Source organism: Hydra viridissima, unplaced genomic scaffold, assembly GCF_058129835.1.
Source record: "Hydra viridissima isolate aposymbiotic clone 2 unplaced genomic scaffold, HvirCarnegie_v1 scaffold_10, whole genome shotgun sequence".
In the NCBI taxonomy this organism is placed as follows: Eukaryota; Metazoa; Cnidaria; class Hydrozoa; order Anthoathecata; family Hydridae; genus Hydra; species Hydra viridissima.
Genome location: NW_028324309.1, coordinates 2,858,279 through 2,878,163, shown reverse-complemented (window position 1 = coordinate 2,878,163; position 19,885 = coordinate 2,858,279). Strand labels below are relative to the sequence as shown.

Here is a 19,885-nt window from a genome sequence, read left to right as displayed (position 1 = left end):
ATGCTTGAAAGTTTCGTTTGTCAATGCATGAAAAAGACAGTCAAGTTGCTTCTTACTAAGAAAATTTGTGCTACATTTTTTATTACGTTTGAGAGGAATCAATTTGGGATCAAATTAAAATGCGGAGTTGTGCAATATACTGCGTGTAGGTTAAGAAAATGCTGGTTATTTAAAATCCAACAGTGGTTATCAGAAAGTACATAGACCAATAAAACCTTGAAAGACTAATATTGGTCAGGTTTAAGTTTCAAATAAAAAAATGGTTGCTAAAATGTCCTGGCCGATGTTACTAAAGGGAAACTTTTACTTCGTAGTTAAAAATTCAAAATTACAACTTACACCAAGTTTATTTTACTATTATTTTACTCGTGTGTAACTTTAATTAATATCATTCATTACATCACTTTATTCCTTTTTTATTTATTAGTATTTGTTGTTATTTAACATTTTATTACTGAAAAATGGCAGAAGCGTTTTTTTGTTAATCAAATTGATTTTGAAGTTGTTTTTGAAATGAACTAATACCAAAAGCTCATTAGCAAACATTTGTTTAAACCAGTTCAAACTACAACAAATGTTTAAAAAGTTATATTTTAACACGAAAAGTACCAACCCACAATAAGAAAGAGATTGCCAATAGATAATCGTGATACTTTTTTATATGTGAACCTTATTTTGGCGCGGCTAATATAAAATAGTATGAATTTCCTTCGGAGGAATTAAGAAACTTCCAAACAATAGAATTCCCACAGATAAATTTCACGCAGAGAGAAAAATGGGTTCCTTTAATGAATGAATTCGTATTTGATAAAGATTTAGCAAGTGGGGGGCGTTTATGTAATCAATCTTATGAAGTTTATTCGGTAACTGTGGAGTCATACGGCTTTATTGGCGCTGCATTTCTAAGGCGGCAGAATTTTCATATGCAGTTTTCACTTTTTAGATTTTTTTTTTAAACTAAACATTTTTGTAAAACACATTAGTCTCTTTCACCAAGGTATTTGCACATTTTTTTGCCAAGTTTGACGAATCGGCCGGCCTTTTTGATACATAAACGAAATTATGCACGGTTTAACGAGCTTAAAGAAATTTGTATAACGCTTATAAAGGCTTTTTTACGTTAAAAATTTGTATAACGCTATAAAGGCTTTTTTACGTTAAAAGATTTAAAAAGTTACTGCATTAAATATGTTCTAAAATAAAATATTATGATACAATTTTTTTTTAAAAAAAAGCCATTTACAGTATTCACAGTTCTTCTTTTAATGTATTGTATTTATAAATAAAAGATGCAGTCCTATGCAAAAATACGATGAGTTATCATTAAAAGTCTATAACATGATATCAGGCTGATGGTCAAAGTTATACATAAATACATTGTTGCCGTTATATATATTTCCTGTGCTCAGTGCTCTAACTCTCTCTTTATTATTATAGTTATCGTTGCTTACAAAACCGTCCGGCTTTGAATGCTTTATGTTAAAACTTTCCTCTGTTCTTTCATTTATACTATTAGTTTGTAAACTTTTGTCAGTTGACGTACCGTTTCGGCTTCTTATATGACTGTTATACCAGGGTTGAAGTTGATCTAGTTCTTTTTGTAAAGACCTTCCGTTCCAACTCAAATGCTTTGGGTTTGATTTCAAAGTTGTTCGTATAAAAAAACCACATGGCAAGTTGTCGTCGGAACTCACTTGCTGTTTGACTACAGCGGTTTGCTTATCTCTTGAATAAAAAAGTCCAATTGGTTGGGAAAATGTCTTTTGACTTTCGGGATAGCTATTAACTACAAAGGACTCATTTGACTGGGATATTTTTTTGTCTTCTAAAGATAGAGCAAACATGCGGCCTTGCGTTTCATTTATGTCAATTCCACTGTCAGTTTCAGACCCAAACTGCCTGTCATTACACTGTAAAGTATCGTCAACCTTTTTATTTCGTTCGTAGTAATTATCTAATAACGATTGAGCAACGTTTGTCGGTTCTCGCGGAGGGAGAGGAGGAGGGGCATTTTCATGAAGTAGGTTTTGTTGATAATTTTCTGATATCGGAGATAAGATATGTGGTTTGCGCACAAGGTTTTCATAAATAGAATCCTCAATGTGTGGTTCAGTTACTCCAAGCTGTTCCAAACTATCAAATGAACTCGCAAGAGAACGCGACGCACTGGATAAATCTTTAGATGAAGGTAAGTCTAATTCAAATGTAACACTCTTTGAAGCTGGTGGAAACCTATTTTCTAAGTATTGCTGAACGGAAGAATGCGTATAAACGGTGTTATCACTGTTTTTTAAAATACCTCCAATGGAATTATGCGATGAGCGAGAGCTTTTGCTGCTCTGACTGTTAAGGCTGTCTTGTCGATGTAAGTGAGAATCTGAGGGGTGACGTTGGCTTTTTAAGTTTGTTTGCTCAATCGCATTTAAATTATTTGTTGAGGTAGAGAGCGCTGTAAATGTGCTTAGTGATCTGCTTAACCCTGACATGTTTTCAAGATGGTTGTAGTTGCGTCTCATCGTATGAGTAGTGTAAGGAAGATCTTTAAGAATCTCGTTTCTTTCTTTCTCTTTGCACTTAACTAATTCGAGCTCACGGAAAATTTTACGCTTTAACTTCGGATGGTCTAACATATAATCTTGCATCTCGTATAAATAACCTTGATCCAGCATTGCTCTCAACAAAACTACAATAACTGATATATTGTCAGTTACATCAATAGGCATCAGACCATCATCTGTCTTAACAATAGGCTTTATTCCTAAACCTAATAAATATTTTGTAACTTCAACTTGTCCCGACATTGCTGCAGCATGCAATAAAGTGTTTCCTTCTCGATCTTGAATTTGCCAATTTGCTTTGGACGAAACCAACATCTTGACGATATCTAAGTTTCCAGCAAAACAACTAAACTGAAGTGCCGTTAATCCTTCTTCATTTATTTCATCAATGTTGAAGCGCGGATCTTTCATTGCTTCTTCTAATATCAATTTAGTTCGCGAAATATCATTTTGACTCACAGCGCGATAAAAAAGTTCGTAGCTGTTTTTAGTCATCACAAACTTAAACATGGTTGCCCAAAAAAGTGTCCAAATATTTGAAAGTTTCGAAATACTTATCAGTTTAACAGAAGACTTTAACAGAAGACTTTAAAAGCAAATGCGAAACAAACCATCGCCTAATAATCTGTTTTTGTCTTTAACTTTTCGTGCAGCGATAGTTACCCCTCGAAACAATGCAAACAAAGGTTTTTGTTTTGTTTCGTTGTTTGCGTGATTTATTTACAAACCTGCAGATGAAAAAAAAAAGTTAAGCGAGACGATAACGAACATTTTCTTCTCTTAGCTTTTACTGGCGGGGAAAAAACAAAGCAAAAAAAGGAAAAACACCTAAGTGACTGAACAACTGGCAGATGAATCTCTGTTACTTAAGTTAAAGACAAAACAACATTAATGGTTTTTTTAAGTTGCAGGTAAATGTGTTTGAAGCAAAAATCTGAAAAAGAAGAATAATTTCATAATTATAAAATGTATTTAACATCTCAGTATTCAAACAAGTAGAAAACATTGCAGCATTTATTTAAAGATGAATTTTTCGTCGAATAGTTTTAAATCTGTTTCCTAATTGTAAAATATCAATTTTTTTAACAGTCTCCATAATATCTCCACAATATCTCGTTGAAAAACAAATTTTTCTAATCGTTTCCTCAATACATAAAAACATTATTTTTTCGAATATTCGGTTGAGCTCTGTTGTCTACTTGGTTTTATAAAAAAAATTTATGTTAAAATTTAAAAAGAAAGACGATTGAGAGTTAGTAAACATTTTATTTAGTTATGTCAACATTACAAGCTGTAAACTGCTTTTTATTTAAGCATATATTTTAATATAACTATTGTGCAGTGAAGCAGTTGAAAATAATCCTTCAAATATTAGAAATTTGTCAGGCTGCTTTTATTTTTAAATATACTCGATTGATACTTTGAAGCCATCAAGTTGCTTATTTGCCTCTTGAAAAACTCATTTACTTTTTAGAGCATTATCAAAGCTTTAACTGTTGAATTAAGAAATACATACATACATACATACATACATACATACATACATACATACATACATACATACATACATACATACATACATACATACATACATACATACATACATACATACATACATACATACATACATACATACATACATACATACATACATACATACATACATACATACATACATACATACATACATACATACATACATACATACATACATACATACATACATACATACATACATACATACATACATACATACATACATACATACATACATACATACATACATACATACATACATACATACATACATACATACATACATACATACATACATACATACATACATACATACATACATACATACATACATACATACATACATACATACATACATACATACATACATACATACATACATACATACATACATACATACATACATACATACATACATACATACATACATACATACATACATACATACATACATACATACATACATACATACATACATACATACATACATACATACATACATACATACATACATACATACCTAAATATAAATCTTTTAATACTAATATTATAAACATATTAATAATTTACAACGGGTTAAAAATATATAAAATCAGAATTTCTATAGTTTTACATCATATATGTCGTGTCAAAATGCACTTAATTACTTTTAAATCTTAAAAAATTTCAAAGAACATTTTTACGACTTTAATTTACAACGACTGTTTGTGACATACCAAAGCGACTTTTTTCAATTAAATCTCTTACATCATAAAATACAGATTTCAATTTATCGATATAATTTGAAGCCTTCTATTATATTCGACCGGTTTTGTCAAAGGAAATATATGCATTGTGATTTTGCATAATTAAACAAGAATCTTAAAATAGATCCTTAGTAAATATGAAACTGTTTTGACATTTTGCCGAACAAAACTGTAATTAATTTATAAAAACAAAATGTACGTCATTTCAAATAATATCATGCATTCATTTTCTCTATATTTTAGGATTTCATCGTGGTGGTTGGATGGTAGAGGGATAAATAATTCTTAAAATTTAAAAACTTTTCTTGATAAAATTGAATTGCTGACATTTTAGATTAACATATACATACATAAATCGATGGCATATCCCCCCCCCCTTGATTTACATTGCATATACCCCTCCGACCCTCGGGTTGGCCTTTGATGATATGTGACGCTTGTGAAAAGAATAAGTGGAAAGTTCGTAAATAACTTACCTTAAATACAACAACCGAAATTAATCAAAAGATTCCTTTTAGCTTGTTCTGTAAAATTTTGTCACAAGATTTGTATTTTACTATTTGCTTTTACAATTTATCATTTTTATTACTGAAACTGCATTATTAAAACGATATATAAGTGATTGCATCTGTTCGAAGGAGGAATGAATTAAAACTTTTCATTAAAAACAAAAGCGTCTGGGAACTACAGTAATTCAAACAAAGTCGTAAATTTTTTTTTTGTACAAACTAAAGTTGTAAAACCGATTGAAAGTACACTATAAGGAAGTAAAAGATACGCTTTAAAGCAATTATAAAGGGAATTAGAACTTCAGTATAACAATTTGAACACGCTTCTCATTTTTTTAGACGACGAAACGCTTTTTTATTTCTAAGAATCTGTGACGAATTATAACGATAAAGTATTGGATTTCCTGACTCTTTTATATCGAGTAATCTGATCGCTTATTGATTTTGAAATTTGCAAATAAACCATGAGAATTTTTGTTTGCATAATATCAGAAAACACTGACTTGTTACGATTTTCAAATAGATGTTGTAATACCTCAATTTTTTATTAAAAAAAAGTTTCTTACGGATGAATAAACGCATTAAACACCAGTAGTTTGATAAATTATAATAAATCTCCCTTCATAATTGGATTTTACAACAATTTGCATAATTCCATGAAATAATTGTGGTTTATGTTTTACCAGAAATATTCAGCCAAAAGTTAAACTTTTTGAAACATGCTTTTTGTCGGTTGCCTTCATTTTATTTTTAAAGTAAGTTGAAGCCAAGCACATTTGACGTTTTGATTGGTAAAACTCTTAATTAACTCGTTATTTTGCTGTCGCAAATTTTTTGTTGATTTGATTTCTGATGAGTTTATGAAATGGACATACTTATTAGTTCAATTAATTACTAGTAGTTAGTTTCTGCCATAAATTAATTCAAAAGCTTAATTATTATTATCTGCTTTTCTCAACGTGGTTTTTCAAATCGTTTTTTTTTTAAAGCTTTTATAACGGTGAGTTGTAGTTACGATTCCAATTGAACAACAAATTAGACAATTGAACAAAAATTGAAGAAAAAAACAAAAATTAAAGAAAAAAACAAAAATTGAAGAAAAAAACAAAAATTGAAGAAAAAAACAAAAATTGAACAAAAAAACAAAAATTGAACAAAAAAAAACTCCAAGAAGCAACAAGTTAGGTTTTTATTTTTTGAAAAACTAAAGATTGAATTAAATTCAATTTAAAAGTCTTTCTTAAACTGCAATACAAAAAAGAACGTGTGCGTAGGGAAGGAGGGGGGAGAGGAAAGGGGGGGGGGGGAGGGATTGGAAGGTGCATGAGCGCCTTAAATTTTACGTGAGAATTCTTATAAAGCATTTTTTCAAGGCTTGCAATAAAATAGCAATTTTGATAAAATTTAAAGCCTTTAATCTTGAAATACTGTCCAGAAAGAAAGGAAAGGTTTAGCGATTGAAGTATCAGGGGGGAAAATAATTACGAGTTTAAATTTTTTTATTGGCTAATTACCTAATAACAACAATTACCCAGTAACCAAATTTATTTTTCAGGTGTTATTATTTAAATTATTATTTAACTTGTCATAAAAATAATTTTCTAAAGTTTGTTAAAATATCGTTTTTTTTTTATCCGGAATCTTATAGTTTTGTATTTCTAAATGTATAAAATATTTTAAACTAGATTTCTTTTCAAATGGCTGATATAGAGGTTTGTACTGTATGCGTTATTATTAGTTAAAACCCGAAAAACCGAACACCAATGCTTAGTGAGAAAATGATGGAATATTTGTAGTATGTAGTTGATAGTTATTAATTTTCATCGCTTTCATTAACTTTATTACTTAACATGTTATAAAAATATTGATCGAAAAAACTTAATGAGGCGACAGTTAAGAAGTGTATGTCATCAACTTTTTGCGTAAAAAAACAACCTGATAACTTCTCGGCATCAATTAAACAAAAATTTATTAACGATACATATTTAACAGTTGGCACTTGATGCTCGAAATTAGATATTTAGCCGATTGTACGTCAAATGTACTTTATTCCATCAGATCCAAACAGCATGAAGTTTGAATTGTCGCTCAAAAGAATATTGGCCCAGCATTTTGATGTTCAGTGAAGATGAAGTTTGGCAAACTCGGGTGATGCGATTAAGGGTCTGCCTATCGTTTCATTTCCATATGGTTATCATTCCGATATGATATCGAGAAATAAAAAATAATCGGAATGACGAGAGTTCCGGTATATACCGAGACTTAAACTAACTACAATACCGGTTAAAATTTTTATGACGGTATTACGTCGTAATCATTCCGATAACACTTTTTTTTCCCGATATCATTTCGGTATGATAACGATATGGAAATGAAACAATATGCAGATCCTTAGAGGCGAGTTTTAAAAGGAAACAAATGGCCTCTTTTTAAAAAACCTTTTGAATAATAAGTTCCTGTTTTTCTGTTAAGATTTCTTTGACCTTTTCAGTCTCAAGCCTAACGATTTATAATTCAAATGATTATTTAAATAAAGTATAGGGAGTAAAAAATTATATTAAAAAAAATAAAAATCAAAAATTTAATTCTCGATTCATCACATGATCCATCATGTGATAAATACTATTTATCACTCATTTACTATAAGATAAAACAAAAATTGTTATCTAGAAACTTCATAACAGATAACGGTCTTCGGCGCGTACTCAATACTTAATGAAAACATCAACCTCGTTTTCAGAAGCACTGATCGTCGACTATAAAGCTCATAATCAAGATAGAATGAAAATGTCATTTTGATATCCAATTGTCTTTCTGGCACGTTTTCTTTATCTTAACAACGCATCATTAACGTATTTATCATCAATGTATTTTTAATGACACTTAAAGAGAATTTTATTCAAAAGCTTCAAACATCCTGAACATTAACGTAGAGACGAACATATTGAATTGAAATTAAGTTTCTAGTTTAGTTCTTCGTCGAACAAAAATATATTTTGGATTGGTAGCTCTTGTCCGAGTCCATCTAAAAAACAATTTTTTTCCTTTTGTCGTGCCGTGGTGAGATGAAATTCAACTCTTACTACCGAGTTGACACCATAGTTGTAGGAGTTGTTTTCTTGGAAAACAATTTTTTCTCTCCTGCGAAATTATATCTGGAGGTATAGTCAACTAATTTAAAAAAATAGTAATTTATTCAATTTGGATGGATTTTCTCGTTGCTCATACATTTTCTAAATACTTCTAAAGAGATGAATAAACTGAGCTGGAAATATTTCATATTCATTATTATTAGTTTTTAAAAAGTGTTTATCGCAATTATTACAGCTCGAAATGTCTGCAATAATCAATACAAACAATTTTGCTTCACTATGCTTACAAAAGTACATTTGATGACATTTTGCCAAATTTAATGTCAATTTAATTAAAGATGAAATCACCATAAATTTAAGTTTTAATTTTCCAGTTAACTGACATTAAATTTGACAAGATGACATTAAATTGAAAATAAACTCACTCTGGACGTTTATATCAAAAGGTCTCCTACAAATGCGTATCACCGCCAGTTGTGACGCTTTTTTTTTTTTGAAACCCTTATACTTAACGCCTTTCATTTGGTTCATCCATTTTGCTTTTTATACTTTAAACCAGTGATGCATGGCGGGTAGATGTTTTTATGGTATATTTTATAAAAAACGTTCTGGGATCCCTGACCCTCTACTTTGTATTGCCTCAAACATCCCTTTAAAAAAAAAAAAACAACTTCATTTTAGAGTAGATGTCAATAACTAATTATTACCATCAGCATAAAAGGGTTAACTACTGCTTTAAACCTTTCAATTAGGTCACCCCATTATTTCTTTTTTAGTTTTAAAGAAGCATAGAAGTAAAGTAACAAAACAACTGAAAGTTTTATAAAGAATAATCCACGTAATCTTATAGAAGATCACGATACGTAATCTAAATGCTGAATTATTAATCTTTTAACAATCTAATCTTTTGGAATAATCAGAGCGTGTCCTGTTATAAGTCATCTGCTTGACATAATTTCTTTCCGCTTTGTTTTCAGTAAAAAAGCAATGCCAAGAAAAATATAATTAATCTCGTGGAAACACATATCAAATACAGATATAAATATTTATATATTCAACTACAACTCCAGCGCAATTTTTTGAAGAAAGTCGTTATGTGAATATCTACTGAACAACGTCAGAAGCAGTGCTACACCATAACCAGAACCTCTTTCATTCTAAAATAATAAAATTGAGCGTATAATACTACCATGTAATAATTATTTGGTGAACTGAGAACTCACGTGCCTCAATTATTGTATGAATTGGGGATGTAATTCTCATCATTACGGTTAATCTGACTTTATTAATACAGTTAATGCGTAAATGGTACAATAGTATTTTTTTGCTTAATTAACAATATTTACTTCATAAAATTAATACAAATAAACTAGATCAATGTTTTTTTCGGCTCGATTGAAAAAAAAAAAAAAAAAAAAAAACTGTTACGAGTTGATTATTAACGCTTGTTTCATTTCTAATAAAAAACAAAAAACAAAAACATGAATATGTTATAAAAGGTGTCATGAAGAACATCAAATATTTAACCAATAAAATACCTGGAGCTCCACTGGGGCTGCCATATCGATATGCAACCATACACCAGAAAAATCAAACCCAATATGCGCACCTATTATTATAAATTGAATATAGAGATCGATAAGTCTCCAACTATATTAATTATTGATCATTAATAATTACAATATCTATGTATATTTACTGTATTAACTATGATACGAAAACATGACTAAGTAAACACAGTAATAACCAAAACAACAGAAAAAAAGTTAAGAAACTTTAAATGTTCCTAAACAAACAAACAAACAAACAAACAAACAAAAAAAAAAAAAAAAAAAAAAAAAAAAAAATACAGACCCACCTATAAAAAGGCCTGCGCACGATACCTGAGCATTGAAGCGAGACTAAAGAGAACAAAAAAAAGATAAATAAATACAACGGAGTAAAGCTACTTTACACAATAGAGAACTTATCCAGTTATACCTTAACCGAATTTTTCATATCTGCTACACAGCTGTTGAACTCATCAAAGTGTAACTCAGGACAATAAGGAACCGGAAACTAAAGCAATAACAATAACAACAACAAAATTAAAACCAACTTAAGCATTTAATCTTTCAATAATTACAATATTTAATCAAAAGTCATAGGACAAAAATTTTATTAATCAATACTAATAATTATTCTAAGTAGAAACTTGGATACCACAAGATCACCGCTAATTTTTCCTGCTTTAACACAATGGAGCTCCCACTCTTCGTTGTTGGTCAGAATAGCTGCATGATATTTACCAGTTGCTATTCCCTGAGCTCCTGTTAAAGTTGCCATGTCAATAATGATTTCAGCTTTTAAGTCTTTTTTTGCATAAGCAACCTTAAAATAAGTTTATTTTCTTCTAATTTAAAAAACTTTACTTATAGAATTTATAAAGCACGCTATATTTTCTAAATAAAAAAGCATCATACCCCATCTCCCAAGACTAATCTCCCTTCTGCGTCAGTGTTATTTATTTCGACGGACCTCAAAAGAAATTTAGTAAAAATCAACACTCTACATGGCACGGAAATGTATGTAAAGTTAATTTACTAATTCAGTAGTCTGATTCGTACAGGCCTGAGTATAGCGTATGGACATCGTCCGGTCTCGTGGCAAGAGGGCCCACAGCATTTTCTGCCAGACAAAAGACAGCATGTAAGTTTTCTTTGAAACCCTTTAAGAACACAAAGCAAAAAATCAAATTCGAATTCAAAAATTTCACGAAATTTTTTATAATGGGTGTTTTAGTGGGTTAGTTGTAGAAAACATTTACCGCTTTCACAGCAACTCTAAAGGCTCCCAAGATACCAGCCGCACCACCGCAGTCTCTTTTCATACCTGGCATGCTGGTCTGAATGAAAAAACCAGTTAATTTTAATTGAGTACCAGCACACTCAAGTTAGTTTTGTTGGGTTCGAAAACATCCGTTATATATATATTAAGGATCTGCTAATCGTAAATTTTTTTACCGATATTTTGTCGTAATTATTCCGATGACTTTTTTTTCCCGCTATCGTATCAGCATGAAAACAATACGGAAATGAAACGATACGCAGACCCTTAATACATACATATATATATATATATATATATATATATATATATATATATATATATATATATATATATATATATATATATATATATATATATATATATATATATATATGTTACAGTTAGTGTTGATAATAATGGTTTAAACGATTTTGTTAATAACTTTTGTTTTTCGAACGTTTTAAAAATAAAAACGCGCGATATACATTTCATATTTGATCAAGATGTTTGGCTCTGCTCTTCTAACTGCGTCAAGGATAAAAATTTTGAATATGAAAAACCTATTTACTATTGATTATCATATATAAATCTGCAAAAGTGAACTTTTCAAATAGACCATAAAAAAAGCTCCACATGCGAATAATTTTTTTCGTATAAGACTGACGGTTTTCTAGGAGATAAGATCGGCAAAAAGAAAAAGAAATTATAGGGCAATATTCGTATTTTACACGAAGTTCCATTCAGTAAATTGTTTAGAGCAGTTAGAAAAGCGGAAGTAAAACAGATGTTTGTTTTTTTTTCACTAAAAATAAGTGTCGCTTTTTTTTTTTTCTTTTTTCGTTTTAACGAAATAATAACAAAGATACAGTCGAATAAATCGAGCATTTATATCCACAGAGAGTTAATCAAAATACGCTTTCGTCAGGACACTTAACTTCAGATCGAAAGAGTAAAAACATACGCAACATCTGGTTAGAAAAAAATCCTCTCACGGGTGAGAAGGAAAATAAATTACCAGATTAATATGAGTTTTAATGTTTAGATAATATATTAAAATACAAATGTGTTTGTTTTCTTTCAGGTAATTATTCATAATTAATGGATCAAATACTGGTTTATCTCTGCAGCACTGTTCACTGTCCAATCAAATCACTTCTAACTCACAACCTTTCATCGAGCTATTTTATAAAAAATAACTCTACATGCGAATCAGAGTTTGTAAAGGACTCACTTTCCATGTTAAAATCAAACGTGTTTGTTTTCATTTTGAACAAAAAAACATTGAACAACAGATATTGCTTAAACATACTTGGAATGGCAGTTGCATATGATATTCCCATTATCACTGTCAGAAAAATGGGGTATGTAAAAGACAGAGTAGCATTTAAACGCTTTCAGGAAGAAATTATTGACAGATCAAGACAAGATATTATGGCGTCGAATAAACATCTTCCAGTAGTCACAACACTCGAGAAAGTACTATGCACACTATACGATCAAGCTTTAATTTACCACAAAAACATTTCAGAATCTTTTATTGAAAAATTGCGTGCTATGATAGCCACTTTTCCCACAAGCAAGTATAAAAACCTCAAGGAAAAAACCCGTCGCAGACAAATTAATGGTGTAAGTTGTAAGGACACTAGTATTTCAACTAAAATCGAAATAAAACAAGCAATATATTCCAAAATTATTTACAAAAAAACGAGCGAGTCAGAAAGCTCACACGTTTACACAGAAACACAAGGAGAAAGAAAGTTCGACTTTATTGATACGAAAAAAGAGGATAAAGAAGAAAAAGTGGAATCCAGCATAATGAAAAGGATCATGAAAAGTATGCATATGAGGTCAACTAGACGACACTCAAGTCTCCCCCAAATCAAAACAAACTATTTAGTGACAGAACCAGGCCAGCCTCCTAGTGTTTATGACTACCCACCAGTATTCTCTCAGCACGAAACTTATGTGAAAAGACCAAGCACTTCTGACGACTTTGATATACACATATCCAGAAGGTGTTCATCAGTAGATTCGGAGACCATTTAAAGTTATTATATAGTTTACTTTTAGAGAAAGGATGTTAATAATTGTTAAGTCAATGTGGTTTAAAGAACCAATCAAAAATGAAACTAAAGATACAAATGTATGTAAACATCATAACCATGTACACTGTTTTAAAGTTAAACAAGATAATACTTCTTTATTCAAAATAAAAATGTATTAATGCTAGTAATAGCTAAAAAGCAAACCAAGTTGTTAGAAGTAGATATTTTTCTACGTTCACCTTGTCTTTAATTGAAAGTCCGCCAGTGTCATAAACAATGCCTTTTCCACACCAAGCAATTGTCTTAGTAGCTCCAGCAGGTGTATGACTTAAAATAACAAGTGCAGGCTGGTGAACGGCAGCCTTTCCCACACCATACAAACCTAAAGAAATAATTTCAAATTAAGATTAGAACTTTTGTTTTCTTAAAAAAATCACACACACTTCAACAAACTTAATACAATATAAAGATATCTGTGTTACATATGAACTATTCCTACCACCAAATCCCTTTTCATCCAGTTCTTTTCCTTTTATAATAGTGGGTATTATACCAACTTCCTTACCAACTACACACACCTCCTAAAAAAAGAAAAATCATTCAGATATAAGTAGAGAGAAGAGAAAGAAAACTAATTAAAAAAGTTGGCTTTTAGTTTTTTTTTCATCTTGAGTTTGCATAAAAAACTTTGTTTCCAAACAACATACGTCAGTAACATTGTGTTTGGAAACAACTTTTGAACCTTTTACATAAAACAACTTCCAGACAAACTTTAAAGCACTATTTTGGATTAACATAATTTTAAAAGTTCAGTTTCTTAAAAGAACCAGGAATTTTTGCTGATTTTTTGCATTAAGCAAATATTTAACTTACTTCTACAAAAGCATCTGTATGCATGATATTGCACGGCATGTCAACTATTTTTGCTGCAAGCCTTATAGAATCAGATGTATCCTGAAGAAGTTGAACTTCATCAAGTGATAGTGGATTACAGTCATCTCCAAAAAATATATATTCAATTACAAGATGAGAATTATTTCCAGATGATGTCTTTTGCATATATAACGGAAATGCTCTGGAAACTGCCAAGCCAAGTGCAAAAGCTGATTTGCGCTCACAAACGATCTAAAGCCATCATCATTTTTATACATTTTTAATTTGCAATGAAAAAAAACCCAGGATCCTCCCATAGATTAAAAAAAAAAAAAATTAAATGTTTTATGAGCTCAAAAACTTATGTTAAAAAACATGGGGTATCATTTTACTAATAAATCTTTATGCTTAAATTTAATAAATAACAAACCAGTAACAGCTTGAGTTTTCTTAACTAATCTACTATTATAAACCATATTTACAAACAGCAGAGGATTTTTAATTCATCTCTTAAATTGTTAAGGTGTGGAAATCTCTGGTTGACCATCCAGACTTTTTATTTATAACTTCTAGAATTGATTTACCATGACTTATTAAGATGGTTAACTCTGGTTGACTTTATTTTACTTGCCCATGTCACCTTTGATTAGAATATAACTTAAATAAAAGTTTATCAATTTAAGTAATTAGGTTAATTTAAAAAGCTTAATGATTTCTTACTGAATTCAGCAGATTTAAAACATTAAGTTCAAATTATACTGAAAACAACAGACCACAATGGATTCTTTTTTGCTACGTGGCAGCAGATTTTGTACAATCTGTGTTAACGCATGTGGAGTCATGGGAGCATTATGCCGACTAACATTAGATGGAAGAGATCCAAGAATGAAGTTTTTAAACCAAAGTTCCACTGTATCAGTTGGCTTAGTTGATAATTTCTTAACACCCTTTACAAAATGCTAAAAGTAAATTCAATTGAAACTGTATTTAACAACTTACTGAAATAAAAATAATTAATTAGGTAATAGTAAGTTTAGAAACACAATTTCATAAAAAATTGAAATTTATTTGATAAAAAAAGCAGTAATAAAAAAAATTTGAATATCAAAATTGCAACCATACATTTGCATCAAATGCATCGCCAAACTTAACTGAGATTAAATTCACATTGTCTGACAACTTTTCCAAATGCTCTTTTTTTCCAACAATCAAAACAACTTCATTGTTTGGATCGCTATGAGAGACTCCTGATGCAAAACTAACATTCACAACCATGGCATTTATATTAAGCAACAAAGAAAATTTCTTTTAAAAAAAAAGGTACAAACAAAACACAATATTTGTTTCTTTTGTCATTTGATAAAGATCTTCATCTGAGTAAGTGATTGATCCCAAATATCAAATATATTCAGAGTACAGTCATTTTTCTACTTCCTCATTCTAAGGGACTCACTACTCCATGAATATAGCACAGAATTAACATTTACAACTTTTATGTAAGCAATTTATAAACAACAAAAAAATAAGAAAATAAAAAGAGATAAAAAAGTGGGGAAAGAAGAAAAGAAAAAAAACATTTATTATAAATGAGACTTTTGAGTTTGTAATTTTTAGCCTTTAAAAGAAGAAATACAAAAAAGACAAAAGTCATGAACAAATCAGTATCATTTTGACTGTAAAAAATGTTATTAAAGTGTTGAGAAAATCCACATCTCCAAAATTTATTCACTTTTAACAAAAAACATCAGGAATGAAGAGAACAATTTTACATCTTTAAGAACACAATCAAGTATGCACTGGGTGTCATTCGGACCATGAGTGTTGTAAATGAGTGTTGTAAATGAAATCCATTAGTCTAAGAAAAATACATATAAACTAAATCATTAACTTTAGTTAATTAAAACAAAATTAAATGGTGTTACTAACAAAAAATATTCTGTAAAAATAACCAGTTGATACTTAGTAATCTTTTTCATCATCAGAATCTATTGAATATCTTCTACGATTTATCTAAAAAAATTAACTTATGAACTTAAATATGACCAAAACCATTTGTTGTGCAATTAAATGATTGGTATAGAATTATAGAAAACATTTTTGTATAGTAAAATCTTTTGAAAGATTAACTCTAAAATGGGGGGAACTTAGGAAATTGACTTGCATTGTTAGTTAAATAAGGGAATGCAAAGTTATATAAGGGAATGCAATGCATTCCCTTATTTAACTTTAAGAGTACAAAATGAATGTAACTTACCACAACTTTACTATCTTTCGCTGTTTGTTGGTTTACTCGTTCCAATATACTTACTAATGACTGTTCATTGAGCTAAAAATAGTGCAAACAGTTACTCCCACTATTTCCAAGTATTACATAAATCTATCTATCTATAGCTATCTCTATATATCTATATATCTATATATATATATATATATATATATATATATATATATATATATATATATATATATATATATATATATATATTCAGATATAGATTATACATACATACATACATACATACATACATACATACATACATACATACATACATACATACATACATACATACATACATACATACATACATACATACATACATACATACATACATATACATATAAATATATATCACAGTAAAAATGTTTTCTGGATAGCTGTAAGACTTAATTTTTTTTTTCTTGTCCTTTTAGTAAAAAAATAAACAGATTTTTTTTCTTTTTTTATTGCTTTTACACATTTTTTTCAAAATACATTTAGCAGTTTTAAGCATTTTCTTTAAAATACATCTAGTAGTTAAGAAATAAAAAGTATAATTACTATGATGACATTGTGATGTGGCAATTAGATTCAAAAAACGTTTTTGACCAACCATGACTTTTGGAGTATTTTGAGCTCAATTTTATTTCTTGTTTTCTGACATCTATAACTTAACACTTCAAACAGTGTACTTAAGGTCATTTGCTGGAAAACAAAATTAGATTCAATCTTCAATATTTCAGATAGGTCCATTTTCCTATCAATGAAAAATAGTTTTCCTACACCAGAAGCAACCCATATCATCATGGAACCTTTAAGATTACTTTGAGGCAATTTTCTGATGATGTTTAGTACTTTGAGCATTTTTTGTTTTTTTATTGTGCAATTTTTTGAGGTAACTTACCTAAAAAAAAATTTTTGAATGCTAATACAATTTGCATTTAAAATTATTATGCAAGTGATATTTCAAAATGTTTGCAGTTGTAATAGTCAACTACAATTCATCTGTTATCAATGTCAACAAATTGGTGCAAAGCTGCAGAACATCATAAATTGACAGTTAGCTAAATACTTGTGCATTAATAGGTGCATTGCAGTTGTAATTGTGACTTAAGCAGTAATCAACTTTGATAACTATTTGATATATTTTAAAGAAATATTTAAAACCAAATAAATGAAAATAAAGCCTTTTGTTAAACATTAAAATTTTTTTTTACAAATAGCTGAAATCTTTCATTACTGACTATCTTTCATTACTGACTCTATCTTTCATTACTGACTCTATCTTTCATTACTGACTCTATCTCATCTAGCTCTATCTATATGTATATCTATCTGAATTTCTGTGTTGCACAAATTTAGGCTCCCTGAGAACCCTAAAAAACAAATCTAAAGTTTAAGTTACTTGTAATCTTAAGGTTCCCATCCCAGTGATATTTTAAAAAACAATTTATAACATTTAAAAATGCTACAGTTATTTTAATTGCTTATATATAATTAAGTTACTCAAAGATTAACAATGTCTATTTTAAAAAATAAAAGGAGTTTCAGAATAAACTCTATTGCATTAATTTTAACTCTAAAATTTCAGGGGAATTTTTTGAAACTTATTTTTAGCAAATTTCTCCTAAAGTTGGCAGGTTACAAACTTTTAATTTTAAAATATCCTCAAACTGACTTCATTTAGTAAAATGTTTATCAAAAAACATTTCAGGAAAGAAAGGAACAAATACAAACATTTTGAGTTCATTTTCCACAAGTAGTTAAATATAGTAATAAACAGTATAATAGTAAGCATGATACACAGCTTAAATATGGCTAAATATGCTACAAAGAATAAAAAAGTAACATTGACCTTTCCACTAACTTGACCAGTTCTTGCCATTTGTATTATCATACTTTCTACCATTTTAGCTTTTTCAGGTTTAACCAATGCAATACTATTTACTAAAAACATTCAGATAAAAACAAAAGACAAAGAACAAAAAACAAAAAAAAACAAAAAAAAATAGCAAAATGATTTTCCCATTTTCACATCTATAGTGAAAATAAAGAAAATAGGAACTTACATCTAGCTCGTGCTCCTTGATCTAATAATTGAGTAAGCATTGCATTTTTCATTTCTTGCTCTCTTTTAAGTAAATTTGAAAAATGTAAATAAAGCAAATAGTAAACAAGAATTGTCAATCTTTAACTATTTGTAAAACTAATATTCAACTGACAGTTTAAGGCTACAAATTGTTAGCTTATTAATTTCATCTTCAGGTACAACAAAAAATATTAGTAATAATTCTTTGTAATAAAGCAGCTAAATATTTAAAATCATCAACTATTTAACGATTGTCAAAGAAAAAACAAAAACCTTTTCATGGCTTCTTGCTGCTGCTGATCAGCACCACTTGATGCCTAAAAAATTATTTATAAAAAATATATAAAACTTGCTATACATTTCATTAATGGATCGCTACAATTTTTTCATAATAGCAGGATTTAGATAATTTTAGCATTAGACTTTGCATTCAACAATTTTTTTTTTTTTTCATTTAAAATTGTTTGGACAAAAATGAACTTAAGTGTACCTGGTATTGCATTTCAGCAAGTCTTTGGGAGCGGATAGCTTCTAACTCTGGATCATCAGCCATTTTATATATTTGTTTAAATCATTTATTACCTTGAAACTAGGAAAGTAAGATTTTTATAGAGAATTCTTAATACAAAAAAATTAAATGTTTTTTGAGAATTCTCTTAATCCTGAAACTTTTTCATCCTGATCAGTCAAATTTCAAGTGCTTTTTAGAAATTATAGATAGTTAATACTAGGGATGTTTATACCCAGTAAGAGATAGTTTTTACCCAAAAATTAGCTTCCCACTTGTGACAAATGCTTTGAGTGGGAAGCTAGTGTTGAATGACAGAAACTTGACAAAAATTCTCTAATTTCTAAGAAATTTCTAAGAAATTTCTGAAAAAGTTCTAAAAAATTTTTAAAAAATTTCTAAAAAATATCTAAGAAAATTTCAATCTGAGAAGTGAAATAATTTGTGATTTCTCAAACTTTGACAACTTATTATTATTATTTTTTTTGCATTAATCAGTAAAAGGATAAAAAAATACTTGGTGAAAAAGTTGAATTTTGAAATATATTGCTCAAATTTTTGTTTTATTTAAGTCTTTGTAGATTTGCTTCAGATTGATATAATGTTAGTAATAAAAAAAATAGAATTTCCTTTGATCCATTTTATTTCATAGTATATTAAATACTGAGTGAGAAAAATACCAGCTTTTAGCATGAAGCACATATTTGTAATAAAATTCAGCTTCTGTACTAAAAACTGTATCTAATTTAAAGATGGTAGGTGTTCAAAGATGGAATGCTATTTTCATTTAGAATGATCTAAGTAACTTTACAGATTTCAAGAACTAAAAGCACTCTCACTAAAAGTAAAAGAGAATACAATGAA

General features: G+C 29.2%; 4 protein-coding genes across 6 annotated transcripts; 1 reads left to right on the top strand and 3 right to left on the bottom strand.

Annotated features, from left to right (window-relative positions):
• Positions 1-1,174: 1,174 nt before the first annotated feature.
• On the bottom strand, positions 1,175-5,544 carry LOC145193084 (uncharacterized). Of its 2 annotated transcripts, none has more exons than XM_090101155.1 (2): positions 5,317-5,544; positions 1,175-3,286 (listed from the first exon to the last, which is right to left on the bottom strand). In XM_090101155.1, the coding sequence occupies exon 2, from the start codon at positions 3,066-3,068 to the stop codon at positions 1,332-1,334; it is 1,737 nt and encodes a 578-aa protein (XP_089957281.1). In that variant the 5' UTR covers positions 3,069-3,286; positions 5,317-5,544; the 3' UTR covers positions 1,175-1,331. The 2 variants fall into 2 exon arrangements, with proteins under 2 accessions (XP_089957281.1, XP_079926596.2); XM_080070470.2 differs by lacking the exon at positions 5,317-5,544 and adding an exon at positions 3,387-4,607.
• Positions 5,545-9,429: 3,885 nt separating this feature from the next.
• On the bottom strand, positions 9,430-15,793 carry LOC145193486 (putative aminopeptidase NPEPL1). The gene is made up of 13 exons (XM_090099445.1): positions 15,290-15,793; positions 14,941-15,126; positions 14,168-14,419; positions 13,794-13,875; positions 13,534-13,676; positions 11,248-11,325; positions 11,048-11,148; positions 10,904-10,958; positions 10,644-10,811; positions 10,422-10,499; positions 10,300-10,342; positions 9,980-10,050; positions 9,430-9,598 (listed from the first exon to the last, which is right to left on the bottom strand). Exons 1-13 carry the CDS (start codon positions 15,440-15,442, stop codon positions 9,500-9,502), a joined length of 1,509 nt encoding a protein of 502 aa, XP_089955571.1. The 5' UTR covers positions 15,443-15,793; the 3' UTR covers positions 9,430-9,499.
• LOC145192934 (uncharacterized) lies at positions 12,107-13,465 on the top strand. The gene is made up of 2 exons (XM_080070274.2): positions 12,107-12,243; positions 12,331-13,465. Exon 2 carries the CDS (start codon positions 12,348-12,350, stop codon positions 13,293-13,295), a length of 948 nt encoding a protein of 315 aa, XP_079926400.2. The 5' UTR covers positions 12,107-12,243; positions 12,331-12,347; the 3' UTR covers positions 13,296-13,465.
• Positions 15,794-15,817: 24 nt separating the features above from the next.
• Positions 15,818-19,780, bottom strand: LOC149882618 (programmed cell death protein 5-like). Of its 2 annotated transcripts, XM_090099448.1 has the most exons (7): positions 19,004-19,780; positions 18,787-18,830; positions 18,494-18,555; positions 18,280-18,371; positions 16,422-16,493; positions 16,127-16,177; positions 15,818-16,022 (listed from the first exon to the last, which is right to left on the bottom strand). In XM_090099448.1, the coding sequence occupies exons 1-6, from the start codon at positions 19,064-19,066 to the stop codon at positions 16,127-16,129; spliced, it is 384 nt and encodes a 127-aa protein (XP_089955574.1). In that variant the 5' UTR covers positions 19,067-19,780; the 3' UTR covers positions 15,818-16,022. The 2 variants fall into 2 exon arrangements, 1 of the variants encoding a protein (XP_089955574.1); XR_016456118.1 differs by lacking the exons at positions 15,818-16,022; positions 16,127-16,177; positions 16,422-16,493 and adding an exon at positions 16,875-17,680 and having other exon boundaries at positions 17,720-18,371.
• Between the last annotated feature and the right edge of the window lie 105 nt (positions 19,781-19,885).